We start from the raw sequence: 18,822 nt of genomic DNA on the forward strand, positions 1-18,822 counted from the left end.
CACAGTTAGATCACAGTGAAAGATGACACCGTACGAGGTTTTGAACCCTTTCAGGACATGGCAGAGAGAAGCACGAAAACACACAGCACAGAAGCTCGGTGCTCAGTTGCATCCGGCCTGTGACAAGGTTTCTAAAACTGTGTTTATCTGTGGGTTCCTGTTCTAGTTCTCAGTCTGAGTGATGGTTACATTGGTAAGTTCCCTTAGTGGGCTATACACTTATAATCTGTGCACTTTTTGTATGTATATTATGCTTCCGTGGTTTTTTTTAGATTTTAACACTTTTTAAAACCCTAGAATAAGAAAAACCAAAAACCAGTGTCTGTTAAGCATGTTAGTGAATGCTGTCACACTCACAGGCACACAAAGGTGTCTGAGAGAGTCAGGCGGCAGCTGGACTGGCTCTCCCGGAGAGAGGACAATGCGCTGGGTCCCCTGAGCCCTGGGCGGGGACTGCAGCAGCACCAGGACATCCTGACACAGTGGCCTGAGTGGGGAGAGCCTTGGGGTGGCAGGGGGAGTCTGGTCCTTGGGAATGGGAAGGACTGGAAGGGACCATGGCTTTGGCAGAGGGCAGAGAAGGAGGATCAGAGATCCTACCACAGAGTGGGACCCAGAAGCCTCAATCTTGTTTCAGCACAGACTCGGGCACAGGGAGTCCTTGTGGAGGTGGCCCAGGGCATGGGATGGGCTCACAGACGCCTTCCAAACCTCCCCCATAGGCTTGCTAATACTTTCAATCCCACCATTAAAGATTTGGGGTTTTGGCTGAGCTCAGTAGAATGGAATTTTCTGGGCTCTTAAACATAAAACAAATAAAGAAATACTTTATCTTTTTATTTTTACTTTTCTCCTCTCTGAAAAATCAAGGTATAAGCTGATCTGTTTGATTTCCTGTTTCTCAGTTGAGGGCCCGTGAGAAATCCCTGCTCTAACAGCCATGTTCTCTTCTTATTCCAGGCTCCAGGGGTGCTTGGAAGGTGCCAGAAGTGGCACTCTCAGTTTGGGGAGGAGCACCCCTCCTCAGGGCTGCTAGTCTGCTGTTCTCTCGTGACGGTGGCCTGGCAACACGAGGTGGGGGGGGTCTGCCCACAGCCTGCCTGGGGCCTCTCCCACTGCCCACACCCCTGCACCCTCGCACAGGGCTCTGTGCTCCCAGCAGCGCCAACGAGGAAGTGGGGCTGGTTGATTCCCCGTAGTCTGGACCCTTGGTTGGCCTGACGTATTAAAACGGCCCAGGGTTTGAGCTCTCAAGCCCTGGTGGTGCTGCTTCTCCTGGAAGGCGTGCTCTACTCAACTCACCCACTGTGGGAACGGCCACGTCCAGTGTTTCAGGAGCCAAAGAAAAGAAACAATATAGCCATCACCCTCTCTCTCTGGACTCGTTTCCCATGGCCTGGTTTCCAGATAATGCTCACAGTGTTTACCAGGAGCTGGTTTTGGCAAAGGACATTTTATAGATAAAATATATCAGCTTGCTTGATACCTGGTACTGTGTCTCTCCGTTCTCAGGGCCTGCCTTGCCCTCCACAGCTCCGGCTGCCCTTCTAAGGTAAATTTGATAAAGCCTAGGAGGATGGTGTCAGTGCTCTGGAGGCATGGCCACGTGGGAGTGCAGGTCAGGTTCACAGGGAACAATCTGTGTGTTCAGGAGCCTCAAGTTTGAACAGAACCAACCAACAGCCCTGCCCTCCTTGGTCTCAGCCGAATGGAGTTGACCTTTGCCTTGATCTGCCCACAGCCAGGGCTAACACTCCCAGGCTCTCCTGAACTCTCCATTTTGAGGCCCTTCCCAATCTGGTTTTGGGAGAAATTCTTCCCAATTACTGATCTTTCTCCCCTTGCCGTGAACAGTTTTATGTCTGGAACAGAACTGAGTCTTATCAGGGGTTACAAAGAAAACAGTCTAGTCGAACTAACGAGGTGCTCACATCTTGGCTCCTCAACATCACTGCGGGTTTCTCTGCTTTGAGAGAGGGAGCCGGTGAGCCAAACCGAAGTCCCTGGTGGGATGTCAGGCCGTGCGGCCAGGGAGGTGACAGAGTCGAGGCAGCATGAGGGAAACGCACGTTTAGTCTCAGGCTTCGAGTGGCTCCTGGCCTTTCTGCGGTTAGTTATTTCCCCTCATGTGGTCCTGGAAAGCACGTATGAGGGATTTATTCATTTTTGAAATTAAGATGCATGTCATTCCTTCCCCACTGGCACTTCAAGAACAAGTGAGATAGAATTTTCAGACTAAAACTGAGAGAACTTGCCAGTGAGCGTCCTGCCCCGGATGAAGGTGTGCTATCAGCAGGAGGAACGTGATCCCAGAAGGAGAGCCTGATGTGCAAGAGCGAATGAAGACCAATGAAAATGCCAAATATACGCATAATTCTGAGTGAGCACTGACTACATAAAATAATGCTAGTAATGTATTGGGGGGTTCGAAAAACAAAAACACACAACAAAAATGACATTTAAGTAGGGAGGGGTATAACTGGAGTAAAAGTGTTCCGAGGCCTTTGGCACTGTCCGGGAGAATAGTAAAAGCAACTAATTAGCAAACTAGTGTGATTCGTGTTGTTTCCTGGAGAATGACCAAAAAATAGTAAGAATATGTAATTTCAAAACTAAAATAGAAAAGACAAAATAAGAATAAGCAAAAATAATCAATCCAAAAGAAAGCAACAATGGGGAAAAAAGAAAAAATATAGAATAAGTTGGACATAAAAAGAACATAGTAGGATGATAGATTTAAAACCACTATATACATCATTTGGTAAAGGTAAATAGACTAAATGTTCCAATCAACAAACAGATATTGTCTGACTTGATATTTCAGAAATGCTGAAAGTTTAAGCACTTCGTTTTCAACAGAAATATTAGTGTAGAAGATTTAGCTCAGGTGGGAAATCGCCACACACTAAGGACAGGGCGCTAGGCAGTGGGGCAGGGCTGCTGTTGGATGCTAACTTCAACTGGTTATATACCAGTGAAGACCTCTCTCAGACTTTAACAACAGTTAAACAATTAGAGTTGAGGTCAAAGATGGGGCTCAAGAGGGAAACTGAGAGTCATCATCAGGGAGAGCTGGCTGTAGAAGGGACTGCGTGTGTGCAGGGGGGAGAAGGGACCCAAGGACCAGAGAAAGAGCCAGGGAAGAGCTACATCATTCACAGGGACCACAGGGGGAGGGAGCTGCCAGAGGAGAGCGGTGGTTGGAGAGAGATCAGGGAGGCGGAGGCGCAGGAACAGGCTCCTGGACCCAGCAGGTGCAGTGGGTGGGAGTCAGTGAAACATGGAAGCAGAGACAGCTGGTGGAGGTAGGAGCAAAGAATTTGATAGCAAAAGGAAAATGGACACCAGGCATGGGACATTGTAAAATCTTACTTTGGGAAGTCATCCAGTGGTTCTCCACCTTTGTGAACCAGCATCAAAGCAGGGCTTGTGAGAACCCAGTTGCCCGGGCCTCAGCCCAGAGTCTGGTGCAGGAGGCGTGGGGTGGGACCGGAGAACTGCACAAGTGCCCGGTGATGCTCGAAGAAGCGCATGAGCCAAAGTCCCTGCCTCCTCTGCTAGCTCAGCAGTTTGTTGCTTAAATTTATCACAGAAGAAGTTCTCCTGTGTTCTAGAAATTGATATGGGGAAGGCACCACAGGTGCAGCCAGGGCCCCTGGTCACAGGCAGGGTCCCATCCCCTGGGCTTCCCTGACTCACTTAATGTCAGCCCACCCAATGCTGACCTCTGGGTTTGCCTCTCCAGACCCACTCACCCCTCTGCCCCACTCCTTCCTGGGGAGCGGACCTCTGTGGGCAGGCCCAACATTTGCAGGCTCATCCCAGTCAAGAGTAAAACTGGAGGCTAAGAAACTTCAAAATAACACATATTTTATCCAACTTCTTTGACAAATACCCCTTCATATCAACCCAGAAGGCCATGTCCAACTTCAGAATTCAGAGACCTCAGAGTTCTGGGCCGGCACGTGGCAGGGCGGGGAGAATGAGCCCCCTTCTGAGCCGTCTTCCCTCCTTTCCCACCCACAGCCGCACCCTGCACAGAGTGCCTCTTGCACATGTGGACACCCCGCCGACATACCTGAGCTCCATCTAACCCGCTTCTGATGACAGCCACCCTCAGCCACCGTCCACGACCAGGCGTGCTCACCCTTACCAGTGAGCTCCTCTCTCCCGGGCTTGTCTTCCTTTTTCTGTCCACTGGGGTCACCCCCTGCACACCTTTCTAGACTCATTGTGAGTGTCACCTCCTGGATGAAGGTTTCACTGATTCTCTCTCTGGCAGAACTGACCACTCCCTCGGTTCCCTGACTCCATCAGTAGGGGTGTCCTACTTTGCTCTGTGACACTTAATCATTTATCTGTTTCCCCAGTAGACTCCCTGAAAACAATCTATTGTTTCAGGCAAAGTAATTGGATGTAAAGGACTCCCATAGCATGGAGAAACTTCGATGTACAAGAGAAACATCAATGGGTGGCCTCTCGCACACCCCCTACTGGGGACCTGGCCCGCAACCCAGGTATGTGCCCTAACTAGGAATCGAACCAGAGACCTTTCGGTTTGCAGGCTGGGGCTCAACCCACTGCCAGGACACAATGTGACATCTTGATATGAGGATTTCATTAACATTGGTCTCCCCACCTAGAGCGTAAAAACTGCAAGAACTGTGGCTGTCTTGTTCACCACGGAGTTCCCAGTTGTCACAGACCCTGACACACAGTCAAGAAAACACAAGGGGCCGGGGGAAGAGGGCAGCGGGGAGTCAGTGTTTAGTGGGTCCAGAGTTTCACTCTGGGAAGATGAGAACATTCTAGAGAGGGAGGGTGGGGACAATTGTACAACAGTGTGAGTGCACTTAATGCCACTGAGCATTAAAAATGGTTAAAATGGTAAATGTTATGTAGTGTATAGTTTACCACAGTTTTTTAAAAATTAAATTTAAATGTTAAAAAAATCAGCATTACAATATTTCTCTTAACAAATGGAGGAGAAGCCGTGGGCCTCTGGAGGCCTGTTTAACAGGGACACCACCGCATCAGGCAGCTGGGAGCTTAGACAAGGTATTTGTTTTTTGGGCTGGTTCCTGGGATTATTAGGAAGCTACTATCCTTTTAATCTTTTCTCTCTCCACACTGAAAAGGTCATCTAAAGGGTATCAAGTCTTAGATAAATTTCTCTCTATCGATTACTTTTAAAAATCAACCCAGAAGAAAGTCTCTTTTAGAGAAGTGAATAGGAAGAGAAGACAGAAATGAACAGAAACACCCCACAACTTTGGTGGGACATCTTTGTTCAAATGACCTGCTTGGTGTGCGTGACTGCTCCGGGAAGGCAGGTGTTAGGTTGGCTTCAGGGCAGGTTGGGCCCAGGCTCTGCCTCTTAACGGGGGCCATGCACAGGGCCATCCCCAAGGAAGGAGAGCCTTCAGTTATTTGCAGAGTCACCTATGTTCTGTCTGGCAGCCTTCCCCTCCTCAGACACCCACCTGTCCCCTGGCCAGTGCCTCTGCCCAGGAATGAGGTGCATCCACAGGGAAGGCTTCAGGGATCTAAGCCACCTCCACACGCTCCCAGGGATTAAAGTTTGTAATAGCAGCAGGAACTGCAGGCGATGAGAAGCTCTGCCCGCCAGGGCCTCATCCTGCCTGCTGGCTGGGACTCCAGGAGTCGCAGAACTACTTATTTATAGGCTTGTGGGGGCGTGGAGCTGACACCTCATTGTGTGCTCTCCTTCCTCTCTTCTTGCCAAGTGACATCTGGACATCCAGGAAAGCCTTACAGGGGATATAAGGTGCCCCCACTGTAAGCTTTGGTGACTCAGGTCATGACAGCTGATGTGTAAGAGCCTCAGGTCTTATGGCACCTGCTGGAGGTGACGCCTTCTTCCTCTGCAGCTTTCAGCAAAGTCAGGACCTTCCTTCCCCAACCTCAGAAGCTTCCTCAGTCAGGCAGGGAAGTAGTCTGACACCCCACACTCCAGTGGTCCCCACTAATGGGCCCAGTAGTTTCAGGGATTGGACCACAGGAAGTCCAATTTGCTCCTCAAAGACCGCTTGAGGAAGGAACGCCCTGATGAGGGTTGCAGCCCATTGGATAATTCTGTTCAGAGCTGGGTTTGCTGGGAACCTGGCCGGCTTCACCTGCCATCCCTGAGAACTGGCTACTGGATCTGCTGACTTTTTCCCAGAGGAGGGGGCATTTTTATCAGGCTTCCAGTTGCAGCAGCTCACATCTCAGAAAAAACAAGTTCTGCCCCCAGCTTTTCTGTGGCTATCACTTAACCCTCTTCTGTAAACTGGTGATTTACAGAATTGCTCAGGTGACGAGGTGATTGCTCAGGTTCCTGCCAGCAACAACAGCCTCCGGTAGGAAGTTACAACACATTGTTCAGAATATCACCCACACACCTGCCCCACAAACCTGTGCACTCAGCCGAGGCCATGCTACGACTTCCTGTGGGCCCCTAGGTGGTTTGCCTTCACCGGCCCCTCCTCCATAAAAACATATTAAAAACCATATTTTACAACTGTATTGGTATAGAGATGAATATATTAAAAAACAATTTCTCTACCAAAAATTTCTCTTTTTATTCTGATTTTAAAATAAATTAAAATATTTTCTGGGGGCCCAAGAGCATCGTTTGTGAGCCCTCAGATGCTATGGCTTTTCTGCCCAGTGGATATGCCAGCCCGGCACTGAGGGACGTACTGGTGGAGGAGACGAGGAAGAGACCAGGCTAGGAGGGAGGTCTAGCCTGAGCAGCAGTGTGGCCTGGGTCAGTCACTTCACCTCCCTGTGCCTCAGAGTCCCCATCCAGGGATAATTACAGTAGTTACTTCACAGAGCAGTTGTGAGGACTAAAATAAAATTGTATGTGTAAATACTGCCATTCAAATAGTGCCTAGCACAGAGACGAATCACTAAAAAGTGTTGGTTGTCATTAATACTATTGTTTATTATGTTCTAGCCACCTAGCTGGCCCTCCGGACCTCCATGGATGCTCCACAAGGAGGGCAAGGTGAAGTTTCCTGCTGATGGTGACATCTGGCTTGGACCTCCTGGAGCTGATCAGCTATGTTAGAACTGCTTGTTCAAGAAAACTTTATTTTGATAAAATTCCTTGGCAACATTACTCATGGCAGGTGCCCAGGGAACCAGGACACCCAGAGAGACGGTGGCCTCCTGACTGAACTAGCCGGTGGTGAGCAGTGTTCCCCGGCAGGAAGGCCAGGCACTGGCTGAGATTTGCTGCCAAGTTTTCTCCTTTGCTCCGCAGGTGTCAGAGCCCAGAGAATTGAGTGGGAGGCTCAGGGGCCTTCTAAAATGCAGAGGCCTTTGGGTAAATTAATGTCTTGATCCCTTAACAGGCACACGAAAGGAAAGCCTGAAAGCTGGGTGTTTCTAAGGGGATGTGCTAGGGGCTCTACATGCATTGTCTGGTTTAATGCCGGCACCCACCCCCTTTCACCAACCACCAAGCAGAGGCTCAGAGAGGGCCACTGAGTTGCCCAGATGTCCCCCCTACTCCTTCCTGCCACCCCAGGAGAATGCTGGGACCTAAGTCAGGATCCAGAGCAAAGATAGGGGGAAATGGATGCCTGCCTGCCTGGGTCTGTCTTGGCCAGGGTCTATCAGCCGAAATGCTCCAGGCTTCTGATTGACTCCCCCCACACACAAGGTGGGTGTTGGTCCGTACCGCATGCATGCTGCTGTCCTCACCCCATTCCCTGCCTCTGCACAGAGCAGCTGGCTGGCTCCTTCCCACTCTCCTGTGGCACTTCTCCAGTTCCTGAGAGGTACAGCCACTGGCCATGCCACTCCTCCCTGACCCCAAAATCAGGGAAGCTCCATAGGGACAAGTTTGCGCAGGGGTTTTGTAATGGGGCTTTTGCTAAATTGTTGTTATTGCATGAAAAGCAGGGGCCCCCTCAAAACCCAAGTTTTCCAGCTAGGTAGGCACAGGGTACCTGAGCCAGGGAGCCATTTGGGGTCCAGACTCCTGGCCAGCTCTTAATTTTTTTTAGGAAAGGAAAGTTGGTAGTAACAGGGCCTATCCTTTCTGAATGTACATCAGCTCCTCTTCAGTCAATGGCCCTCTCCGCTCGCTTGCTTCCTTCCGGCTCTGTTGTCCTCAGGAAAACAAGTGACTCTGGAAGCCATTGGTCGGGCTTATCCGACTGTGAGAGGGAAAGTACCTGAGAAAACGGACTGAGCAGCATCAGGCGGCCCTGGGGACAAGGCCCCACCAGCCCAAGGGAAGGACGCAATCCTACCTCCGAAGGCAGGCCTCATGGTGAAGTCGTGGTCCTCCACTCTGAGAAGTGGCTGAGGTTTTCCTCTCCGGATTTTGGTCACGTCAACGAGGTTCTTCTTATCAAGGTGACTGCAAAGACAGGCAAGAGACTTTTTTCCACGGCCATCCAAGGCACTGAGTGAGATTATTTGGGGAGATTACTTCTTTCCAGAACTACCATTAAGCACCTTTTCTCCATCAGGCTCAAAATCACACCACCCTACCCCACCCCACCCCACCCCTGCCCCAGGCCCTCAGGGCAGGCTGAGGGTTGAGCAGACCCTTCCAGAGCCTTCCTAAAGCCAATGCCTCCCCGCAGAGCACCACTCTACCCTGACAAGTCAAAAGTTATGATTAGAAGACAGTAGTTGGGTTGAATGGTGGAGGAATTAAAATGTGGGGGTGGAGGGGTTGAATATTTTTCTTATGTTGTTATAATATTGGTTTTGTGATCAATAAAAATCTGAGATGAACACAGTTAAAGTTTTAAAATGTTGGTTTTGCCCTAGTTAGACCTGATGCTGACATCAGTCCAGTTGGCAGCTGTCTGCAGAGTCTAACCCCTTCAATCCATAGCCCGCCCGGACCAGGGCCAAGCTGTAAACAGAGTTTCTCCTGCTACCCAGGTAGAAGCTGGAGCCGGAGGAGCCTGGTTCACTCTGCTTCCTCTGACCCAGATGACAAAGGATTCATTGTCTCTTCTCCCTCACTCACACTCACTCTGTCCAGACATTTTTTCTCACCACCATCACACATAACTCTAAAGCATTAAAATTCTAAATGTCCTAAAGCAAGATCCTACCGACAGGACTATCACTGTAGGAGAAAAAGGGGAGGAAAAAACAGAGGGAGAGGGAGGGAGGGAGGAAGAAAAGGGGAGAGAGAAAAAAGAGGAAAAGGAGAGAGGGGGAGGGGGAGGAAAGAAGGAAGGAAGGAAGGAAGGAAGGAAGGAAGGAAGGAAGGAAGGAAGGAAGGAAGGAAAGGTCATTTGGACATTTGGATGTGAGATCAAATTTTTGACAGAATAAAATAAGCAACTTTATCAGAAATCAGTGTTACTATAATGTTTGTTAAATGTAGGTTATTTAAGGTTTTGATAGTAAATGAAGAGATTTTGTTTTCAGTGTTTGTTGATCATTTACATATACCTCTTTTTTACTTAGTGTTCTTATCATATTTCATTCATTTTTTAAGAAAATATAAGCATACCTCCTGCATGAACTCGGTAAGAGGGAAGTGACATGTTCCCTCTCCTGAGGTCCTGTTCTTTGAGACATCTTGCTCTGAAATCCTTCTTACCTTTCATTTGCTACTAGCTCTGCCCTGACAGTATTGTTTGATGGAAAGTCTAAAGCTGTACTGATTAATAAAGTAGCCATTAGCCACATGTGGCTGCTTAAATTAATTAAAATAAAATAATTAATTAATTTAATTAATTAAAATAATGTTCAGTTCCTCAGTAACACCAGCAATACTTACGGGCTCAATAACCACATGCAGCTGGTGGCCATTATATTCAACGGTGCAGATATATACCATATCCACACCTGCAAAGAGTTTGAGTATTCAGTACTGGTCTAGAGGCTGGCCTGCCCCGCATCCCTCTCCCTTCTCACCCAAGAAGCAGACTCACCTTTAAGCTGGGTCTTCCCATTTTATAGCTCTACTCTCAGAGCCCCCTGGTCCAGCTCAAGACCTCCCAGTCATTCTCCCCCACTTTCCCTGAGGGCTCTGCAACTCTATTCAGTTTCCCCCCTCCCCTAACCCTAACCCTAACCCCCCTCCCCACCAACCTTAAGGATGCCAACATCCATCTGGACAGCCATCCTACTCTCTGGTCATACAATCCCTCAATTCCTGGACTCAAATTCATTTGCTAAACACATTTCTATGGGGCACCTACTCTGTCCAGATGCTCTTCAGGTCATGAGGAGAACATACATATTCACTGCCTTCACAGGGCTGATAACTTTGTTGGGGAGATAAATAATAACATGTAGGCAGATAAATAATGTAACTTCAGGAAGTGCTGAATGCCACAAAAATATAATAAAGCAGGGTAAGGAATAAGAGAGTGATGGGTTGGGGTGGAGGGTGGTCAGGGAAGCCTTCTGGGACCTGCACGGGACGGGCGAGGGAGCAAACCTAGAGCAGATCTGAAGTGCATTCTGAGAGGGGACAGCATGTGCAAATGTTCGGAGGTGGGTCTGGCTTGAGTGTGAAACAGCAAGAAAACCAGTGGGCTGGAGGACAGCAGGGAGATCCTTCTTGAAGAAAGGAGGTGGGAGGCAAGGCCAGGGACCAGATCGTAAGACCCTCATGCGTGCGATCCTGAGTGGGGAGACCCATGGACATTCTGCGCAGGAGAGGCGGAAGGTCTGGTTTAGGACCTGATGAGATCACCTGGCTCCCGTGTAGAGGAGACTGTAGGAGGACGGTGTGGAAATGGGAGGCCATTAGAAAACTTGCTGAGGCCTGGACGAGGGTTGGGGTGCCTGGACGAGGGTTGGGGGAGTGTAGAGAAGTGGTACAATCTGAGGGAGTTGCAAAGGTCTGGCTGATGAATTGGGAAGGGGTATGAGGGAAAAAGAGTGGCAAGGGTGACCCAGGTTTACAACTTGGACACCTGGGTGAATGATGGGGACATTCCTGGAGATGGTAAAAACTGGCACGTTTGTGGAGATGGGTGCACACCTAATTCTTCTGGGCCATCTGATTTCAAGATGCCTGTGAGACATCCAGGGAGAAGGTGAAGAGGGAGAACAGACAACTCAGAAATTTCCACTTCCTTCAGCCTTGTAGGTTCTGGGGGTAACTGGCCAAGTTCTTGACCATCCTTCTCCCAGAGCCTTTTGAACTTGGCCCTTAAACACCCTCACCCCAGCTTCCTCAGCACCTTCCTTTTCCACAGCTCATTCTCGTCAGCATTCAAACTGGATTCAAGTTTCTCCCACCTTGAACCAAACTAAACAAAAAATTTGTCAAGATTCCATATCCTCCTCACACAAAATTATTGGAAAGTGGCAGCAGTACAGGTGTGGTGTTATATTCTTCTTTCAACATTTCCTTCAGAAAAAAAGAAGTCTTCCCCTTCCCAATAAATAAATAATTCTCGCCATGACTGGTGTGGCTCAGTTGGCTGGGCAGTGTCCCACAAACTAAAAGGCCACCAGTTCAATTCTGGGTCAGGGCACATGCCTGGGTTGCAGGAGTTGGAGAGGTCCCCAGTCTGGGAGCATGTGAGAGGCAACAGGTCAATATTTTTCTCACACTGATGTTTCCCTACCTCTCTTTCTTCCTCTCCTCTCCTCTCTCTAAATATAAATAAATAAAATATTTTAAAAATAATAATAATAAATTTCCCAAAGAGAAGAAGTCTCAGAGTTCCACATGCTCCTGCCACTTCCTCACTCCCAAGCACTTCTTGCCTCTCTTGTGCCGGAGCCTGAGGCCCTGCAGGTGCTCTTGCTGAGGGCAGGCTTCCCCGGACAGGAAAGGCAGGGCACTCGGTTTCCTCCTACATCTCTGACAGTTCCTTCTCAGTCTCCACTGCAGCCACCTCTTCATCCTATCCCTTAAGTGCCAGTGTCCCCAAGGCATTTGTCCCAGCTGACTTCTCTCTCTCCACACTCTCCTTGGCAGGCTGGTGTATGTTAGTACCTTCAGTTGTCATTAGCATCCTGATGAGTTCTAAATCTATGCCCCCCTGCCCTAGAACTTCACATCTGACTGCCAGAGTATCCCCAGGTAAGTATCCTATAGGCATTTAAACTCCACGCACCCATACTTTGGTTTGCGGCACATGGAGTGTGAGGTGCTAGCTGAAGGGTGAATGAATGGACATTAGATGAAATGGGTGAAGGGATCAGATAAAATGGACAGAATGAGGCTGCAGAAGCAAGCAGGGGCCAGGCCAGGAAGAGCCTTGAAGATCATGATAAGAATTTTTTCCTGCCCTGGCCGGGTAGCTCAGTTGGTAAGAACATCATCCCAATACACCAAGGTTGCAGGTTCAATCCCTGTTCAGGGCACATACAAGAGCCACCAATGAATACATAAATAAGTAGAACAACAAATGGATGTTTTTCTCTCCCTTTCTCTCTCTCTAAAAACATCAATAAATAAACATTTAAAAAGAATGTTGTCCTTATCCAAAAGGAAAGGGAAAATATTGACAGGTGTTAAGCAGCTGGAGGAAGAAGCCAAGATGCTTTTAAAGGGGAGAAATAAAGAGAGAGAGAGAGAGAGAGAGAGAGAGAGAAACATTGCTGTGAGTGAAAAACACAGGATGGCTTGCTTCTTTTATAAAGCCCGACCAGGGACCAAACCAACAACCTAGGCGTGTGCCCTGAATGGGAATCAAATCTATGACTTTTCAATTTACAGGACAATGCTCAACCAACTGAGAGCCACACTGGGCCAGGGAGGTGAGATTTGCTTTTAGACAAGCCCATTGCAGCTCATATCCAAGGAGGGAGTCCAGTATGACTTCTTCCCCCGCCTTCAGCTGGGATACAGGACCTCAGTCCAGTTCCCTTGAAGCACGTATGTGTGACCACGGTCCAGGTGCTTCCAAGAAGCTTCCACTCCCACTGGTCTCCTCCCCAAGCCCCAACAGGGACCCAGTTTCCAATGCGGTGACTGCCTGAGGGGCTCAGTTCAGATGCCACAGCAAAGACACTGCAAGGACCGGGAGGGAGGAAGAGCGCGTTCTTGGGGCTTAGCCGATCACAGACATCAAATTGTGAGGGCAGCGAGTCACTGCCCCTCCGCCTCCCACGGAGCAAATCCCTCCAGGTCAGCGGTCCCCATGTCCATTAAGAGGGGAGGATTAGGGGTAGTACAGATGTCCCGGAGTGCCAGCACCGGCAAGAGAAAGGATTGAAATCCCAGTGCCATTAATGAGGGTCTAGAATTTGTTTTTAAGGCCCCAGTTGTTTGCTAACTCAGGCCTCTGATACCCTGAGTCTTGGGCTATTTGTGTGAGCCATTCATCCTTCTGCAGGAGGTGGCCTGGCTCGGCCCAGCACTGGGGCCCTGGGACCCAGACACCAGGGGCCAGATCCAAGATCCCTGCCCCATGGTGGAGCAGCCAGAACCTTCATGGGACCCCCAACCCAGCCTTGGCAGGGGGAGGGAGAGAGAAAAAAAATGTGTTCACAACGCCTTTGAGAAGCAGGGCTAGTGCTGTGTGTTGAGGTTTATTTGGCAGCAATAAGAGCAATCATAATGACCACGCCCTCAGAGGCCGCCCCCTCGCAGAGGCCACTCATCATCCCAGGGAGGAAGGTCTCACCACCCCGCCCCGTTTTCCAGATGGGGAAGTAAGGTTTGGAAAGCTAAAGAAACATGGTCACGTGGTCAGGGAGCAGCAAAACAGGGCCCGACCCTGGTTCCCCTGACTTCCTGACTCCACTACCTTCCCCATACTCGGGTGGGGATGAGGGTCACTGGGTAGCAGGAGAGCAAAGCTTCTGGGTCCAGCCAACCGGAGCCACGATGAAAAGCCAGGGAAGGGTGGCCGAGGGCGGGTGGCACCGAGGGGCAGCAAATGGGAATAGAAATTTGAAAGGGGACCCAAGACTTGGGGAACAGGAAGTTGTTTCCAGGGCAGACCCAAACTCCCAGGGCCCAGAGTTTGGTTTATTTTCAGATCTCAAAGGAGAAGAGCCTCTCTTGGCAGGAAAGCAATCTCGTGGTCAGGAGGCCCACTTAGGCAGCCGGGTGGGGGAGGAGCTGGAAGAAAGCTGGGAGGCGGAGAAACAAGAACAGCAGAACAAAACAAACAGCTCAGAGAAAACACGCTCAGGAGGCAGTGACTCAATAAGTAGAGACACAAAGGGTCAGAAAACCGGAGGCAGTGTTCGGAAAAGCAGGTGCTGGACAGAATAGTGGTTTCGGGAGGGTGCCTTGGCCCAGGCAGGGCAGGGAAGGTTTGCAGATCAATAGTGTGTGTGTATGTGACTGTGTGTGTGTGTGTGTGACCATATGTTACATGTGAATGTGTGTGATACCATGCATATGGTATGTGTGACCACGTGTATCGAGTACTGTGTGAGTGTATGGAACCGTGTTGTGTGTGGTAGGTATGTATGACTGTGTGTGCATATGTATGGGTGTGAACATGGCTTCTAAGGAGCTACCCTGCAGAGATGAAGTGCTCTAACACTATCAGGGTAATTTTATTCCTGTTTAGTAGTATGGCTTAACCCTTGTGTGTTGGTAATTAAATAATTTTTTAGTCAGGTGCTTGGCTAAAATTTGTCACAAACTTGACATAGCTCTGTGAGTGCTTGACCCCCTGCGTGCCTGGTGGGTGTAGTGAGGCTTGGAGCCGTGTTCTCTGGTGCGATGTTTTCTCTATCTGTTTTTCACCCTCTGCTCAATAATTACATATTCTTTGATTGTGTATGTTCATTGTTTTCATTCACTTTAAAACCTCATGGGATTTCAAGAAATTCTCACCAGCCCTAGCTGGTGAGGCTCAGTGCACTGAGGGATAGCCTGCTAACCAAAAGAAATTCTCCTCAGCCCTCAGGGTCAGAGTCAATTGTGCAAGTATCTGGACCAAGACATGACTGCACAGGCTGCAGTAGGGCCCCAAGCATCCCTGAGGGGCTCGTGTGGAACCCAGCACCTTTCTTAGAGAATAGAGTTTCAGACAATGCCTTTTCTCTGGGCTGTGTGAATCAGAAACCTAGGTTCCAGGCCTGTCAAGCCACTAGCTAACTGTGTTCATTACTTGTGCCTTCCATCCCACATTCTGGCATATGTAAAATGCAACAGTTTCCCCTTGCCTGCCCCTCTGAGATACTCCAAAAAAGTGTGGTTGGATTTTAGGGGAGGGTGTTTGTTTTGGTTTTTGTTGCTTTGTTTTCTTTAACAGGACATTATTTATCCCCCTTTGTAAGATTCACAATGTTCATTTGCATAATAAGGCTCTAAAAGTTCTGCTATAAAGACTTGTTTGAAATGGCCCAAACCAGGGCTTCCCAAGCTTTTCTGACCCTGAAACCCCCTTTTGACACAACACCTGTGCACATTGCCCAGAATTAGCACTTGGGGGAATGGCTGGGCCAGATGATCTCTGAGGTCCCTTCCGGTTTCAACAGCCGATGTTCTGAATACAACCCCGCTAAGTCTCCCAGAGCAGCACCTCTTTCCTGCATCCTGGATTTTTATCAGTTTGCTTTCTGACTGAGTGGAATTAGACTCTGCAGAGTATTTACACCTCTCAGGACAGCAGACTCCAAAGCCTGGCCACACACCTGGGGTGCTCAAGATGATCCTCGGGGATGCAGGAAGCAGAGACTGTGACTCTTACAGTTCTTATCTAAAAATAAGGAAGCAATCAAGCCTTAATATGCATGTTTATAATAGTACATGCATGTAGTTTGTAATGAAATGTACACATATATCAGCACTGAGAGCAGTGCCTGATTGAAAATCGTGAACTCTGACCTAGAAAATGTGCCTAAATATACTAGTTTATATTCATAATCACGAGTTGACACAATGCTTAGTGGAATGAAAAACAAATGTGTGACATCTCCTACGTGGTGTTTATCTTATCTACCTGCTCTTTTCTTCATGCTCAAGGGTGTTACGTCTGCATCAGACCTGGAGTTATCATGCTTTGCACATCACTTCAAAACATTACTAAGGAACTCTGATTAGTAATGTAATGGTCTTGTATGCAAATTCTGGGCCTAACCAGTATTTCTTGGAATGTAACCAACATTTCTTGGAAATGTTTCCATTACATCCTGAAGTGGCATTCACCATTGTCCTGATGTATATTTCTGATAATCTAGCAAATTTCAAACACCTTTTCTAAGATTCAAAATAGTAAACTAAAACCCAACACCATTATAAAGTTATTCCCAATCAAATAATTTAAAGACAACTCCTGGGTACATTGTTTCTTAATAGACAAGGCTAAATTCCCATAGACAGCCCCCAAACACTGAGTGAGACTACTTAACAGGCCACACATGGTCCCTGCAGGATATAATCCTGAGATACAAAGCAGCGCTCGCTATCTGAGACATAGAGATGATTTCCCTACCAAGTTTTCAGCTACCTGCCTGAAATCCAATGCTTCGGGCCAAACACAGACATCAGGATGAAGGCTGACCCAGCCTAGCTTTGCTCGCTCACCACTGGTGACACGATGGGTTTGTGCCCTGCTGCCACCCCCCCCCCACCACCACCACGACTTTACCTTGGCCTGGACACTTCCAGCTGCCCTGTCCATCTCTTCCTCTTGGGCCTTCTGCTCTCCACAAGAACCATCAAGCAAAGCAAGAACAAAATGAGTTTTGTAAAATAAGGCATTTTGTGAATATCTATGATGCCACAAGTCGCTTTCCAGGAACCTGCTGTGGGGCAAATCCCCCAGACCTAGCCATTGATTGATAGTCAGCAGCCTCGTGACAGCCCTCCTTTGAGGGGCTTCGAGGGCGTGGCTGGCCAGGCTGATCTTACCGATTTAATATTTGATACTGATTCTTGCCCCACCCCACCCCTGCACTCCCCCGGGGCGTGACTCAGATGCCAAGGCTTGCCCTCCCTGCTGCTCAGTGATTGGTCATTAGTCAGGTTTGTCCTCCTGTAAAACTCTGCTTCCGCTGTGTTCTAGAACAGCTTTGGCTAAAACTGTTATATAAAAAAATTAAATCTCTTGAACATGCCAACTTTTTGCTGAAATCATTAATCCGTCTCTTTGGCTACATGAAACCAGTCTGTCACATTCACCAGGGAGTCAGCTTGGATGCTGAGTGGATTTGCAGGGAAGGCTTGGTGGACGTGGAGATGAGTACGAACAGGCTCCGGAAATGCTGAGGAAGCACACGAACGACCTATTTTCGCAGGGTTGCTTTATTTCTTGTCTAAGACGCTGTGCTTTGCAAAGACACTATGACCAAGGAGAATTGCTTTTCCCCCCAATACATATTAATTTTTTCAATGAAAACACATCAAAATTAACAAAAAACACATTAAAATATATATTACATTTTTATTTTGAAGGAAAGCAAAAACCAAAGAACTGAGGATTTTTAAGTTCTTCTTTCTATCATTAGCATTAGTTCAACTCTGGTTTTTAACCATAAAATGTATAATGTCAAACATCATAAATTAGACTTGATGCCTATCCTAAGATATGGAATCGTATGGCTATGTTTAACCTCCTGACAGAATAGTGTTTCAAAACTTACTGCTCACCTGTTGCACCCTGGGAATGGAAAGAGCATTCGTGTGGTAGCTACTTAGGAAGGTTAGGATGGAGGTCAGGAGGGGCAGTAGCCAGGAGTGAAACCAAATGAGGCTTTTATTATGTGAGAGTCAAAAGGAGCTCTTTTGATTCCTTAGCAAAGTGGAATGACATGATTCATTTTATTTTTTTAAATGTCTCACTAGAATCAGTTGAATCAGGCAAGTTATAATGATAAAAGAAGATGAGGTCCTGCCCTAAAAGAGGAAGACAGAGGAAGAGAAGGGAAGACAGAACTTGACTATAGCACAGCCAAGTTCCCACTGAAGTAGAATACACTTGGGGACCGAATAGGGTAGGAGGTAAAAGTCAGCAGTGATTTCTAGGTTCTAGTGTAGAAGTAAGTCTGGTGACGGTACAACCATTAGCTGATATCCAGTACAGGTGGGCACATTTGGTGGGGGGATAAGGTAGATTTTGACTTGTGTAGTTTGAGGTACCCTGGAACCTCCGGATGCCCAGTAGGCAGCTGGAAACAAGCCCAGAACTCAAGAGAAAGGTCTGGACTATAGAAACAGACTTGGTGCCATCGGCGTTGGACAACAATTCAATCACAGAAAAGGGTGAGCTCTTCCAGGGAAACAAAAGGGGTCCAAGTCCGAGCACAAAACCTTAGAGAATCTACCCTTTTAGAGGATGGATGGGCTGCCAGAACAAAAGCACAGAACTAGCTAAACAGGCTGGCTGTGAAAACCAAAGGAGTTTCAGGCAGGAGGCTAGTCTGCAGTCAGTGCTGCAAAGTGAGGGCAGAAAACAGGGTACCGAATCCGGCAACCAGGAAAAACATCGTTCCTAACTTCAGTTAACTTCAATTCCCAACGTCATTTCAGTTCTGCCATGTGGCAGGAAGCCAAGTTCAGTGAGTTAAATACCAACTTGGGAGTGGGAATAATTCAGTATGGGAACTAATCCAGTGGTTCCCAAATCTGGCCACTCCTCTGAATTATTCAGGCTGCTTATTTAAAAGCCCCAATTTCTGCCAGAGATTTAGTGGGAAAGGGGAGAGACCTATTAATGTTATGTCTGATAGATTTTGTTCAAAAGATCTCTCTTCCTTGCTTCTATTTGGAACACGTCTATAAAGGACTGGCTGGAACCCTTGAATTGTGCTGGATGTTGGTTTTCAAGAAATATTTGTTTCATTGCGTTCCAGGTGCAACTTCAGGTCCTACCAATATTTTTAAAACTTTTTTAAAAAGATTTTATTTCTAGTGGATTGAACGCGGGCTGTGAACCAAAGTGTCACAGGTTCGATTCC

General features: G+C 48.0%; 1 protein-coding gene across 1 annotated transcript in view; it reads right to left on the bottom strand.

Moving 5' to 3' along the window:
- Positions 1 to 16,825, bottom strand: part of GABRR2 (gamma-aminobutyric acid type A receptor subunit rho2) — a 33,920-nt gene extending 17,095 nt beyond the window's left edge. The window contains exons 1-2 of the mRNA XM_028509893.2: positions 16,515 to 16,825; positions 8,271 to 8,380 (exon numbers count right to left, since the gene is read on the bottom strand). Coding sequence (XP_028365694.1) covers positions 8,271 to 8,380; positions 16,515 to 16,627 — 223 coding nt within the window. The 5' untranslated portion in view covers positions 16,628 to 16,825. The remainder of the gene's footprint in view (positions 1 to 8,270; positions 8,381 to 16,514) is intronic.
- Positions 16,826 to 18,822: the final 1,997 nt, after the last annotated feature.

Source organism: Phyllostomus discolor, chromosome 4 (assembly GCF_004126475.2).
Source record: "Phyllostomus discolor isolate MPI-MPIP mPhyDis1 chromosome 4, mPhyDis1.pri.v3, whole genome shotgun sequence".
In the NCBI taxonomy this organism is placed as follows: domain Eukaryota; kingdom Metazoa; phylum Chordata; class Mammalia; order Chiroptera; family Phyllostomidae; genus Phyllostomus; species Phyllostomus discolor.